At 41.6% G+C, this 13,704-nt stretch overlaps 1 protein-coding gene across 1 annotated transcript in view; it reads left to right on the plus strand.

The window, feature by feature from the left end:
• The window catches only part of man2a1 (mannosidase, alpha, class 2A, member 1), a 58,760-nt gene extending 46,376 nt beyond the window's left edge, over positions 1–12,384 (plus strand). Inside the window, 5 exon segments of the mRNA XM_049019830.1 lie at positions 3,540–3,681; positions 4,076–4,209; positions 5,559–5,750; positions 6,565–6,675; positions 10,082–12,384. Of these exon segments, the coding sequence (XP_048875787.1) occupies positions 3,540–3,681; positions 4,076–4,209; positions 5,559–5,750; positions 6,565–6,675; positions 10,082–10,234 (732 nt within the window). The 3' untranslated portion in view covers positions 10,235–12,384.
• The last annotated feature ends 1,320 nt before the right edge of the window (positions 12,385–13,704 follow it).

Below are 13,704 nucleotides of genomic sequence, written 5' to 3' on the forward strand. Positions count from 1 at the left end.
AGGTTTTCATGCTGTGATTGATTAGAGTTTTCCCTCATAGAAATGGCGAGTCCCCATAATGATACATACACACACGCACAGGTTTGTAATTATGTGTGCATATGTATATAATATATAATTATGTATATATGCAGAATTTCCAATGAATCAATTTGAGCAGTAATCTCTCTGCCTGTGAGCCTCACCTCCATCTGCTTCAGTGGTTTAGGACTTTGATTAGAAGGTTTCTGGTTCAAATCCTGGGGCTGCCAGACTGATTACACTGTTGGACCCCCGAGTGGGGCCCTTAACCCCCGATTTCTTCAGGTGACCCCTAAGCTTTGCTCCCACCTACAGATGTCTGTGTCTCACCGAGAGCAAGATGGGGTAGACACTTAAAGTATCACTGTTCTATTCTTCTGTTCTGTTCTAGCTTTTAAGCTTGGTTCTGGAATGCTGCCCCCACTCTCATGACAATCACAACAGGAGGGCGGGAGGCATTTATCCATATGCGGGGTAAAGTTACAATTCTGTGCCTGGTTTTCAGCCACTTAAAAACACCTGTGGGCTTCTATGCATGCCTGATATATTTAAGCGGACGCACCTGATCCCTCTTGTCTGCCACACTACAATGACCTATTTCACAGATTTTTTTTGTTCAAAGCGACGTACATCTGAGCGGGTTTATCTGAGTTTACAGTCCACTGGAACTGTGCTGCGTCTGAGCAACCTGTGCATGTGATAAATCTGTATCCCACTTGTGTACTGGCTTGTCAGCAAATGAAAAAACCAATAATATTGGAGTCCCAAATGTATTTTCCTCATTTGTGCCATTGCTTCTAGATTTAAGCAGCAAGATTAAAAAAAGAACCCGAAGAAGTTTCGACTCGTCTTGATTTCCCATGTGCTCTGAATGTTTCTAATTTAACACTCAGTCCTTGAACAGCCTGAAAACAGTTGGACAAAATCTCAGTTTCTAAAGAAAGGTGTGATCTATTCAGTAAGATCAGATGTAGATCAGCAGTAGATGAATTAATCCCAAGCAACTGACTAACCTGTGTATTTTTAGTCATCAACAGTTTTTAAGTATTTATCTATGGGAAATATCTATGTTGTGATCTCTCAGGTTTCAAGGTACCCAGTGCATAATATTTCTGTGTCATGGATTAATTTTCAAGATTAAAGTAGAGATGGGTTAAGTTGTTTCCAAGTAACGACTTTAGCCGTGTGGTTAGCAGACCTGCCTGCCCGGTTATCTTTCATAGTCCTGTCCCTGGTGCTCTGTGGATTGTGAATATGATACAACATATGTAATAAATGTCTGAATGGGATTTGGCTCCCTTTAGTGTGGTTTCATTGTAATTGTCTGGGTAAATGTCACTGATCACCACACACAAACTTTATCAGATGTATAATTTAAATAGCTACTTTAAGCTGTGATGGAGGGGTATGTAATTTTAGAGGCATTGTTTGGTGAAATACAGCATAATTGTTTCACTTTCTTTTTTAATATATTATGCTTTTTCTCTCTACTTTCCTGCTTAGCAAGAACGCTGTTGTACTCGTTCAAAAGAGGCTGTTTTTCCACTGAAATCTGAATATCAGACGGGAGTTTTGAATGTACTGATAGGGAGACACTGATGACCATCAGCAAGGCTGATTAAGTTTGTCTGTCTGGGCTTAACTCAGATAAAAAGTGTGTTATGTAATTTGCAAAATTATTACAGTAAAATCCCGTTATAACGGACTTCAAGGGACTTGGCAGAACAGTCCGTTATATCCAGAGTCGCTTTATGCCCAGAACATAAATACAGGACACCATTTACTCATGCCACACCCCAGCAGACACACTTGTGGTATAGATTATTATACTGTACATGTAGTAATCCAACTTTACCTGACAAGACGTGTGACTATTAATGATCCCGACTACGTATCTCTGCTGGATATCACCGGCACGACACTCACCTTGTAGGCGGAGCCTGCATGTCCGTTATAGCCAAACAAACCAACCAAATTGGGGACCAAATTGTTCATTATATGCGAGTCCTCTATATCCGATGCTTTTTCTGCATGTTCTTAAAGGCGCACGGCCGGGTCCAGCGGACCTTGTCCATTATAGACGATATTTCATTATAAGCAAATCCAAGCGAGTTGTACCTGTATGTCAGTTGAAAATGCAAAACATTTTGTCCCCCCATGTGCCCCACTGGAGAGAACCCTGCTGTAATTGAGAGGAATGACCAGACTTCTGTACTTTTAATTTTGGCACATTTATTTACATATAACTGCTGCCTGAATATGGGAAATTGCTCTCAGGGTTATTGAAAATGTATAAACCGCAAAAAGGCTGTCCTCGGCTAAGTGGCACACCTTAAGCCAATCCTCATTTCTAGCTCCCATCATTCCTGGTGGGGCCATGACTGATACCTTTACTAGTCATCATGACTGGTTAAAATGGAAACCTGAGCCTCCCCCATACTTCCATGGGCAGCCTGAGAAATGGCCACCTGCCACCCTCTTGCTTTTTTTTTTCTTGCTCCTTTTAGTCCCCCTCCCCATTCATGTCCGTTTCCGGACCCCCTGTGAATCAGCATGGGCAAAGTCTTTGTCCCCTGGCGCCTGCCTCTGCTGAAGTGTGATTAGTGTGGATTAGCCTGATCAGAATGCTGTTTGGAGGTACCTGTCATTCGGCTATTTGCTGGAACTCTGGCCCCTTTTCACCCGAGCTGAACCGGTCGCTCATTGATAGCCATACGGCACTGATGTATTATCAGCCACATGTGTGCGTTGCTTACGGTAAAAGCATCTATCTGATGGATAGGCCCAGTTGTTTTGTTGTTTTAGATGTATTTCAGGGTGTATAATGAAACATCACTTGTATCATCTGGGCTAACTATGTCAATAACTCTGCTTTTTGTCTGGAAAAACCCTAGTGCGTTATCTGCCTATTTTGTACATAGCCCTTCAGGTCTGATAAGTGGTGAAATGTGTAAAAACAGGATTATTTGTGGTGCTACTTTATTTGAAGGCATAGTACTGTTTATACTGTATTTCTCTAATGCAGTGTTATGGTAATGTACCATTATGTGACCCTGAGACTAGGAGAGTACCCACTAAATGTGAGATTTTACTACCTGTCTGCTTTTCTCAAGTGACATTTAATACACCCATATGGCCTACATGGCCAAATTTACCTTAAAAATCGTTCACCAATGAAGACACAGACACAATGTAATGTATATTTGAAAACAGTTCTTGGTCTGTACAGGAAGTTCGGTCTGTGCTTACCTGCTGAAAAATGTTTTTCCCTCCAAAGATATTTTTCAGGTTAAGTTCTTTTTGAGCTTAGTTTTATTTATTTTTTAATGGATGGGGGTTGGAGTACATCTGGTGTAGTTCTGTGATTTAGCTTCCCATAGAAAAAAAAATGTGTGGCTTATTAACTAGTCCTGTAGCCATCTGTTGGTTTTAAAAACGACACATTAGCGCTTGCTTGTCCACATCTTTTCATTCACACCTTTTAAATGAGCTGTATTCTTGATTCTGACTCTTTACAGATCCAGCCGAGAAGGATGATGGCAAAACTCCCACTACAGGCAAACTTCTACCCCATGACCACCACAAGCTACATTCAGGACGAGCATCTGCGGCTCACCCTGCTCACAGCCCAGTCTCTGGGGGTAGCAAGCTTAAAAAATGGTGAGTATAAGTTAGCGCTATAGCTGGGCTCTGAATTTGGTTGTTAATGTCAGGATAGTTTCTTCATTTAGGTACAAACATTTTTCATATGGTCATTTAGTGAAACAGCATCCAGTTCATAAAAACTTGGAAATCAGGAATAAAGATTCTAATATCTTTTTCCATTTTTCACATGCACAATTATGGCAATTTAATCCAGTGACAAATCTAAGTCTGACCCTGTGATATATTTGTAATAATTCTGAAAAAAAGTTAAACTGTCAAGGGTAATAAGATAAATGGTGACACGGCAACTCTGTAACCATGGTAACCAAAGCTGTTACCGCAGTGACAGTATCTACCCATAACCCCCCCCCCCCCCCCCATATCCACTCACCTGGTTTCTCCCACCCAGGTCAGCTGGAGGTCATCATGGACCGGCGCCTCATGCAGGACGACAATCGCGGCTTGGGCCAAGGTGTCCAGGACAACAAGATCACGGCGAACACCTTCCGGCTGCTACTGGAGAGGAGAAGCTCATCAGATGTGGTAGACTCCCCACGTCCGTCTACGCTTACACTGGGAGTCAGGAGCATGTATTGGACCGGGGGCCACAGGGCAACAGGGGCACTGGCCCCAGCTGAAAGCTGATCGGTTCCTGGAGTACCCCTCCTCTGTCATTTTCCATTTCAAAACATATCTTTGACATATGATAATTCCTACGAAGAGGCCAACATTATGGCCCCTCTTATGTGCCCCCTCCTTCAAAAAAATTCTAAAATTGCCCTTGCTAGGAGTCGTGTAGTTTGAAGGAACATCTCGCTATTTATGTACTCCATGATGGAGACTTAATGGGTATCATCAAATTCGAAGGTAACTAACTCATTTTAACGGCTTTACTAGTTTAATATTGTAAGAAATGTCTTCATATGTGGTACAAGACGTATTAAGAATGTCATGTGATAATTGATTAGTCAAATTATAGGTTGTCATTAGTGCAGTTGAATTCCTGACTGACTCTCATATCAAGTTATGTTGCCTGTATCTGCAGGTACGGTATCAGCATATTAAAATTATACATAAAAATTACGGTTCAGTGAAATTTCACTCTGCTTTAGAATTCACATTTCAACCCAAATAATTACAGGGGGATCTGAAAATGAAATGTGACCATAGGACGTTGGGTATATGTTTGGTGCATTGCTGCTGGTTCTGTAGTTAGCCTTATTCATGTGCTAAACAAGTAAAAGTCCTGTCAGCAATTATCCATGCTGCATATAACATTTTGGCGAGGTTTTTGTCAACTTCACGGTGTCCAAAAGTCACTGTCAATTACCCAGATGTTATTTCTGCTTGCCCTTTTCAAGAGGATTATCCAAAGCAATGTCAGACTGATTAGGGCAATAAGCATTTCATTTTGAACTCCAGTCATGTGTAGAATCCCCTCTAGAACTCATGCAAAAAATGTAGCCTCCCATTAGGCTGGGGACACAAGTTATGTACAGCCTTTGAAATTATCTGAGCGAATCAGTACATATATTTGTTCAATTGAAGTTTAGTTTAATGATTGAAGTATTTATGTATGATTTTTTACATTTATTTAGCAGATACTCTTATCCAAAGAGATGTACATTTTTGTGAGAAAACGGGGGTCAGACAGTCCCTGGAGCAATTGAGGGTTAAGGGCCTCGCTCTGGGCCTTGGAACAATTGGGGCCCAACAGTGACATTACCCTTCCAACCCTGGGATTTAATCCAACAACCTTCTGTTCAATGGCACAACAGCCACATGAACATTAATTTGAAAGGATTCTTATAAAGTGTTAACTTCATGTATTTTTTAGGGTTGTAATCTGAGCTACATGTCACTCTTAACTCCGATCTCACTCCGTCTCTCAGAGGGAACAAGTCCGTCCATCCAGCTTCCCGTCTCTGCTGAGCCACATCTCCTCGATGTTCCTGAACCACCCTGTCATCCCCATGGCTGTCGGGCTGTCTTACGGGCACCTGCACACTGCCCCCTACAGGCCACTCAGGTCATCGCTGCCCTGTGACATCCACCTGGTGAATCTGCGCACCATCCAGGCTGGGGTAAGGCTGGGAGTTTTTGCTGTTCGAGGAGTCTGGGGGTGCAGATCTGGGGCTGAGTGAGGCCCCCAGCCCCACTGGATCAGAGAAATACATCTTAATTGCCAGTGTAAAGTTCTGATCACATCCTGGGCTCCTATGCTGGAATGCAGTGCAGATGTAGCACAAACCTGTATCCCTTTAAAACTGGGCCAAGAGCCTTACCTCTAAAGATAATGGTGCTTAACCTTTGCCAGGTTGAAAGAGAGGGAATGCATCAGCCTGCGATTATGCACATGAATGCGGGAGCTTAACTTATCTATATTCTCTAGCTCTGATTTAAAAGACCCCAGGGTTTTAGTTTGCGTTACACTAACAGGAAATAAGAACATAAGTACAAATTAGCACGTTGGGGAGCGTTTGATATTGGGCAGGAGTCGATTTAATAATTTAATTGTAAAGGGGTGCGGCGATCGAAGCTAAATTGGGTACGGGGGGGTATTTGCTCCCCTCTCCCTGGTTCCTGTGCTCCTGAATATCAATGCAAACAAAACGTTAAGGAAGCTGAAGCGGGAGACCGTGGTGTGCGTGCCCATGCAGCGTAGGTGTTTCTAAGCGGCGCGTCTCTGTGAATGAGCACCAGCTGAACGGCAGTAACCTCTCGCTGCCGCCGACACTCTTGGCCGACTCTGAGTCCACAGCTGAGCCCTGAAAGAGCGAAGCTCACAGGCGGCCCAGTGTTCAGGGCCGTGTGGCACAGAGGTGCGTCTGTCTGCCCGCCCGCTCCAAGCATGATCTCTTCCTCTTGCTCTCTTCCTCCCCCCCCCCTTCCTGCTAGGAGGGACCAGGCCCATCGGACGAAGCGGCTTTGATTCTGCACAGAAGAGGGTTTGACTGCGCGTTCGCCAGCAGGAACACGGGGCTGCTGTGTGCAACCACTTGGGGGAAGGTGAGCCAGGCCTCTCTGCTGCCGATAATATGGGAAAAGATCAACGTCATTGATCCCAGAGGGAGAGTCCCGCGCATACAGGAGCACACATGGGCGTAAGACATGGAGTAAACAAATTCAAAAGTACACAGTTTTTCAGAATATCCTGAAAAACAAAATAGCACGGAAGGAAATTAATCAGTTCATCAATTGATTTGAAATAACAGTATAATTATTAAACGGATAGCACCGAACTTTTTCTAAATTGTTTAAGTATTATATGAACTACCTCTGATGACCAGTGGCATGCTGCATTCTGTGGTATAGAAAGTGTATGATTTTATTATTACTGTTGACTTCTTGCCTGATGATCAACGAGGTGCCATTTCTCACAGTGCACTTAAGTCAAAATAAGCGTGTAGTTGTGTGCTTTTCTAACTTTTCACCCATTGACTTAAGTGTGAGATTTAAGTACATTTAGGCTAGATACACACTTTTGGTGGAGAAACAGCAAACTATGGGCATGTCGCATGTAAATGATCCTTAAGCACATTGTGCCACTGACTTAAGTGCATTTTTCACTATGTGCTCTAGAGGGCTGTATTAAGTCACACGCCTCTACATGGCCAAATGCAGAATTGCAGTTTTCAGGAAGATGAACATGTAACCAAACTTTTTAACATGTATAATACATTTAGAACCAAATGGTACAATCCAAAGTCATACAATTATATAATACACACCTATAGGTGAATCAATCAAGCAAAACGACTGGTCAATTAAAAATCATTTCAATTAAGATGAATAAATAGGTTCAAAAGTAGTGTGTACTTGCAATTCCAAGCCGCAGTGCATGTATCTTTGCTAATGGCTCAGGCAGAGACATCTTCATCTTGACGGAGACCTGCTTGAATTGACTGACACTGAATGCATCGCATGTTTCTGGATGGATCGTGAAGTGCTCAGTTTTGAATTCTGATTCAGCACGTATTTTCATTCACATGCGTACACGTCATACATACACCATGTATGCTAGGTCAGAGGTCTCCAACGGAACTATCTGACCAGGACACTCGCCTAACTGGTAACCATTCAATGCTTAATGGGGTACATGTGAGTGTTTTTAGTGGCAGTGACTAGCAGCTGGTTTGGAATAATTCATCGCTGTAGCATATAATCTTGGTTGGACTATGCAGTTCATCGCATTATTACTTTGTCTGCAATGCATTCTGACCATGCAGTCAATGCTACTAATAATGTTAAAATTAACATGCATAATATCATGTATTAAAGACAAAAATAGTCATAGGACCTGGAAATTGTATTATTGATCAGTAATCCTCTCTCCTGAATTCGTCTTCAAGACAATGGTGTTAAGGTAAGGGTTAATTAAAAACACAGTATCACCCCCTCAAAACAATACAAGTGTGCAAACTGCTGAAGCAGTTCAGCTTAGTGAGCAGTTGAACACAAATTGTCTGCTAATTTTGTGCTTCCCTTTCCTGGAATCATTTAGCAGTCTCCAAGCCAGTATTTGGTATCTTTTTGGATACTTTAACATTGGGATAATTAAAATGAATTAGTTACTCAAGCATACTGAAACAAAACTGGTAGACTGATAAGCACAAAATTAGTTTTGTGGCAGTGTGCTGGTTTTCTCGTGCTGCTAGCCAGGGCAGAAGTGAATAAACATGGGTTCCAAGGCCTTTCTTTACAGATTAGTCATGGTAGGTTAGATACACTGCGTAATTATAAATCATGCCTGCTAAGAACTTATATTTTTAAAAACTGTATTTTTTTTAAGTGGGCTGAAGAGGCAGCGAGTGGCTCAGCACTAGTTTGAGCCCCTGCCTTTCCGGAAAAGTCACATGTCAGTGGGCCCTTGAGCGAGGCCCTTATCCCCCAGCTCCAGGGCTGCCACAGGTTGGCTGGCCCTGTGCTATGACCCCCCCAAAGCTATGGAGAGCAACATGGGATAGGTGAAGAGAAGCAGTCAAATGTAATAGTGCCAATGCTCTTTCTGATTTGATATGATTTCTAATCATTTCCTGTTGACTGTGGGATGAATTAAAGCAAGAAATGTCAACCGGCAGCATCAAGGCCCTGACACATTAGCAGTGTGTCTCGGATCGATCCATATTCATTGCTAACGTGAAGCATTACAGTGTTTATTATGATACGTGGCGTCATCGACGACTTCATGGCCATCCTTAGGCTATGCAGCTTTAATGTGCTTAGATGTACAGCTGCATCATTACAGCAAAAAACACTTATTACATATAATACAATATTTTGGTCGATACCGAGATCGCAATTATTTAACATGATTACTCATTGACTTTGGAAATATCATGCATTTATTGATAGTTTTTCTTAAAAAAAAAAAAACAAAGTGAGAAACACAGGACTAGAAATGTGTTCTCTGGATTTTAAACAAGGCAAATCAACTTAAACAAGGAGCATCGTTGTCAAACGAAATGCGGCATAATACATTTTTCTTAATGTATTTTGCTTTGTTTTCGAAGCCAACATTGTAATTGCAATTAAAATTCAATAAACATCAAAAGGTTGTTGTTCATTAAAAGGGTATAATAGTGTAAACTGCATAAAGATTTTTTCTAACATGAAATGTTAATATTGATGTTCTTGTGTTTTAGCTTTTCATTGAAAACATGCAGCACTTCCCTCCTTAATATTGTCAAATTGTTTTTTACATATTCATAAACTTAAGTTTATTTTCCTGGGATTGTAGATTGTCATCATTATTTCAGACACATATTGGACTCTTGGGGGTGGCATGGTAGTGCAGTGGTTAGCACTGTTGCCTCACACCTCTGGGACCCAGGTTCGAGTCTCCGCCTGGGCCACACGTGTGTGGAGTTTGCATGTTCTCCCCATGTCGTCGTGGGGTTTCCTCTGGGTACTCCGGTTTCCCCCCACAGTCCAAAACTTGCTGAGGCTAATTGGGGTTACTAAATTGCCCGTAGGTGTGCATGTGTGAGTGAATGGTGTGTGAGTGTGCCCTGGGATGGGCTTGCCCCCCATCCGGGGTTGTTCCCTGCCTCGTGCCCATTGGTTCTAGGATAGGCTCTGGACCCCCCACAACCCAAAAGGATAAGTGGTTTGGAAAATGGATGGATGGGCATTGGACTCCTTTAATTTAACATTGTAATTGTGGTGTTTCTGTGTTGTTGTTTTCTTAATCAGAATCCCTTTTTAATGGGGTTGTGTGTGTGCATGTGCCCTTAGATAATGATGAGATAATAATAATGATGCTTTGAATACTGATTTGAAAAATCTTTTTTTGGTTCCTCTCTTCTGCAACTTATTCATACATTTTAGACTGCATTGATTTATTTTTATTGGTATCTATGATAGATGAAAGATGAAAATAAACCGGAAATGCACCCCCTTCCTGTCTTGAAAGGTCGACACGGAAAAGCTGTTCAGCGAAATGACTGTGGCGAGCATCAGACCAGTGTCGCTGACGCTGATGCACGAGTCGTCTAGTGAGAAGGCCGGGCGGGAGGTCCAGCTTAAACCCATGGAGATCGGCACGTATCGGGTCCGCCTGAGCTGAGCCCACATGGCATCGTGTGCTGGAATCCCCGAGGCCCCCCCTTCATCCTCTACTCCCTGGCATTGTGAGCAGTGCTGTAGCCAGGAAGCTGCACCTATCGAAATATTGAGGATTGTAGTTTTACTGTAATGTGCAATACAAATGTATTAACAGCCCCTCTTGACACTCAGGTCAATTCAGGTCATAGTTAAACTTCACTTTATCGGGACGCAGATGGAAATACTTGTTCTCCTAAATTGTAAAACAAAAAACATGAGAAGTAATGCTTGAAAGGATGAGCCTCTAATCCACATAAGGACGGAGACATTAGTGTTCAGTAATACCCCAAATTTAAGAACATTTGCTTCAAGCTGGATTTTTTTTTTTTTTTTTAAATAATTCCAAAGTTAACTTGTGAAAAGTTCTAATGTGCCTTATATTTCCGATTTCTAATGAATGTTTTATTCTTTTCTGTACTGGTCTTTGTATTTTTTTTTTTGTTTGTTTAATGTCCCAAGTTTATAATCAATGCAACTAAATGCAGCTTTTAATGTGTGATCACATGAACTGTTATAGGTCTGTTTTTTGACCTTGAAATGTCTAGCCGCTCTCCTGTTGTCGATTTCATGAAATCAGGTGTTCATCCTTGTTTATCAACCGTTTTAATATGTAACCATGGTTAAAAAGGTCTGCGTCAAACTCACGAATGGAAAGGTTTGTGGGCGTGTTTTGGGGATGCCATCAGATAAAGTTCCATTTGTATACATTCTGATAAATAGAATTCTATTTTTTTAATCTGAAAGTGAGCTTTGGCTGAGAGAACCATGCTTTGTATATGGCCGCCGGATTGAGAAATGAGTGAAAATTGAGATGAGTGTTTTCTGTCCATACCATTTCCTTCGCTGGCATGTCCCAGACATTCTCTATGCAGGGCATTTCTGACAGAACTCGTGCCTGTATTGTCCTTGTTTAAGGTGAAACGTCACTGCTCCGTCTGGTAGCATGGGGTTATGGATTTTGAACAGAATCTACCGCTAACTTAGAGGCTGACCTGAGTTTTCGTGTAAATTGGGCCAAATCCAAAACTTATGAGATTAGTCTTAACTTATAATACTGCTAGTGTTCTGCATGGCTCGAGTTTCAGTAGGGTGGAACTCAAGAACATTTTAAAAGGTGCTCTGACTGTTAATTGTGTGCCATCAAGTACCTTCTGGAAAGATGTATGTTTGAGAATTCCAAACATACAGTACGAGTTGAAGTAAGGGGTTTGTCTAAGGAACGCTGACAACCAGAGAGCTACTGAACCCTTACTGTTGTGTTATGCCTTTCCCGTAACAGAGATCAGGGGTTTTGCCATCTCTGTCATACTGTTGCCATTCCAGGAACCTGACACTTTTCCATTTCCAGTTATGGATTATTACTTAACAAGAGAGGGAAAAACTAGGAAAAATATAACAGGAAGCCAGCTTTGACTATATTGACCATTTAGTTATTTTCTTGCTTCTGATAAGAATCCTAAAGTTCTGTGTGTAAATTTGAAACATTCGTGTAATAATATTCACTGAAGTGGCTGAGAAATGCCTTTAAACATAACCTGTAATTCATCTTTTCTAAGAATTTTCAATATGCATTTAGACATGCTTAAGGCGCATTTGCAAAGGATAACCTGAATTCAAGTTTTGTATTACCATAAATTGATTAAGATTATTTCAAAAGTCTGTCTGTGGTAATTGAAAGTTGAGCTGTTTTTTTCAGACTGGCAAAGTATGTCCAGCATATTGTTACATGGGTTCACAAATGGATGCATTTTCAAATCCAAATTATTCCTTCTAGTAGTTTTGTCTTTCGTTGTGCAGAATCAGCATTTTCTGGATGTTTGGGCAAAGGGTCATAAAGTGAAAATATTTGTTTCAAGCAGTAAAATGTTTTGCTTTTTTATGGTCTATGGCCAGTTCATGCTGAACAAACTAGTTTTGGTAATCCATGTTTTGTATAAAAGGTGTCAAACTCCAGTCACTTTAGGTTTTATCCTGTCAATGTCTATCATTGATTTTGTTTCCCATCGTCATGTTTATAAAAGCCTTAGTTAGACGTTGAGCTGGCTAGCAGGCCACAGACAGACAATGTATAACCGGGCTCTACCTGCCAAATAAAAAATTAATTTTGAAGAATTCTGGAGCTGTTCTGTTGCCTTTGAGAAGCTGCCAGTTGGGCGAGTGCGATTGTGTGTGATGTGCACGTCTCTTTATACAAATTGTGGCTCATTGAATTAAATTTTTTTCTAGAATTTTCTATCTTTGTTTAAATGTAATATAATTAAAAAAATAAACTGAATATACAGGTTTCTCTGTTTGTTCTAATGATTGGTGGTGAAACATACTGTCTGTTTGCCAACTTTCCAGCAGCTCCTCACAGAAGAGTAAGCTGCCTCAAATAACCACGGTAATAGTGTAATTAAAGCATACGCTCCCACAGGGCCTGAGCTAATGAAAAATCTTTAAAATTAACTGATTTTAAAATGTGATCCTTGCTGTGCTGTTTTTGCTATGGGGTTCTACAGTAATGCATGTTTAAATATAATGCCTGTGAGATTGTGTAACAAATATTGGTGGATTTAAAAGCATGGTTACTGTAGGAAGAAACCCCACAGAAATGGAGTTTATTCTAGGATAAACAGGATTAGATGGGGCTTTGGGTGCCATGGATATACATTTTATTTATTAAGCAGACTTCTCTCCAAAGCCGCATTCATTTTTGGAGAAAGCATGGTCAGCCAGTCCCTGGAGCTTAAGGAGCTTAGGGGTTAAGGGCCTCGGCCCCAACGCTACGTCCTTCTGACCTTTGGATTTAAACTGCTGATCTTCTGATCTCAAGCACAGCATTCTAACCTACTGAGCCACACACCAGCCCAAAAAAATTATCTGGCCAATCTCAGGCTTGAACCCAAGCCCTTCAACATCACAACACATGCACCCACCGACTGAGCCATCCATCATTTTGGGAGGTGTGGGGGGGGAGTTGTGATTAGCCAGGTTATGGGTTCTAAACTGCCAGTCAATAGGGTCAGATGGTGGCAGTCATCATCCGGGCTGGCTATTATTCAGGAATAAAAAATACCAATGGGTCACTCAATTTGTTCCCCCCTCCTAGGGTTTAAGGCCCCTATTAGTAGTGATTATGGACTTTGGCCTTCTACAGGGAGATTGCAGTTCCTGTCTGGGGGGGGGGGGTCTGGCTGTGTCCCTGTGGTGTCACAACACCCAACGTTTGCCTAAACCTTGGAGCTGAAGAATGAAAAAAGTTCTTCCAGCTACTGGGAAATTAAAGCCTGTCTAATAGCATTCCTATTGGACAATAATGATTTTGAGTTTGGTGTTTTGGTTTAGACTGAGCAGGAAAGTGGTGTGGTGGATAGCGCTGCAGGCTCTTTGTGTACTTTGATTGTAGGAGTTTGGTTGCGTGCCTAAGTAAGCAGCTAGCTAATTTGTGTA

This window comes from Brienomyrus brachyistius, chromosome 7 (assembly GCF_023856365.1).
Source record: "Brienomyrus brachyistius isolate T26 chromosome 7, BBRACH_0.4, whole genome shotgun sequence".
Taxonomy (NCBI): domain Eukaryota; kingdom Metazoa; phylum Chordata; class Actinopteri; order Osteoglossiformes; family Mormyridae; genus Brienomyrus; species Brienomyrus brachyistius.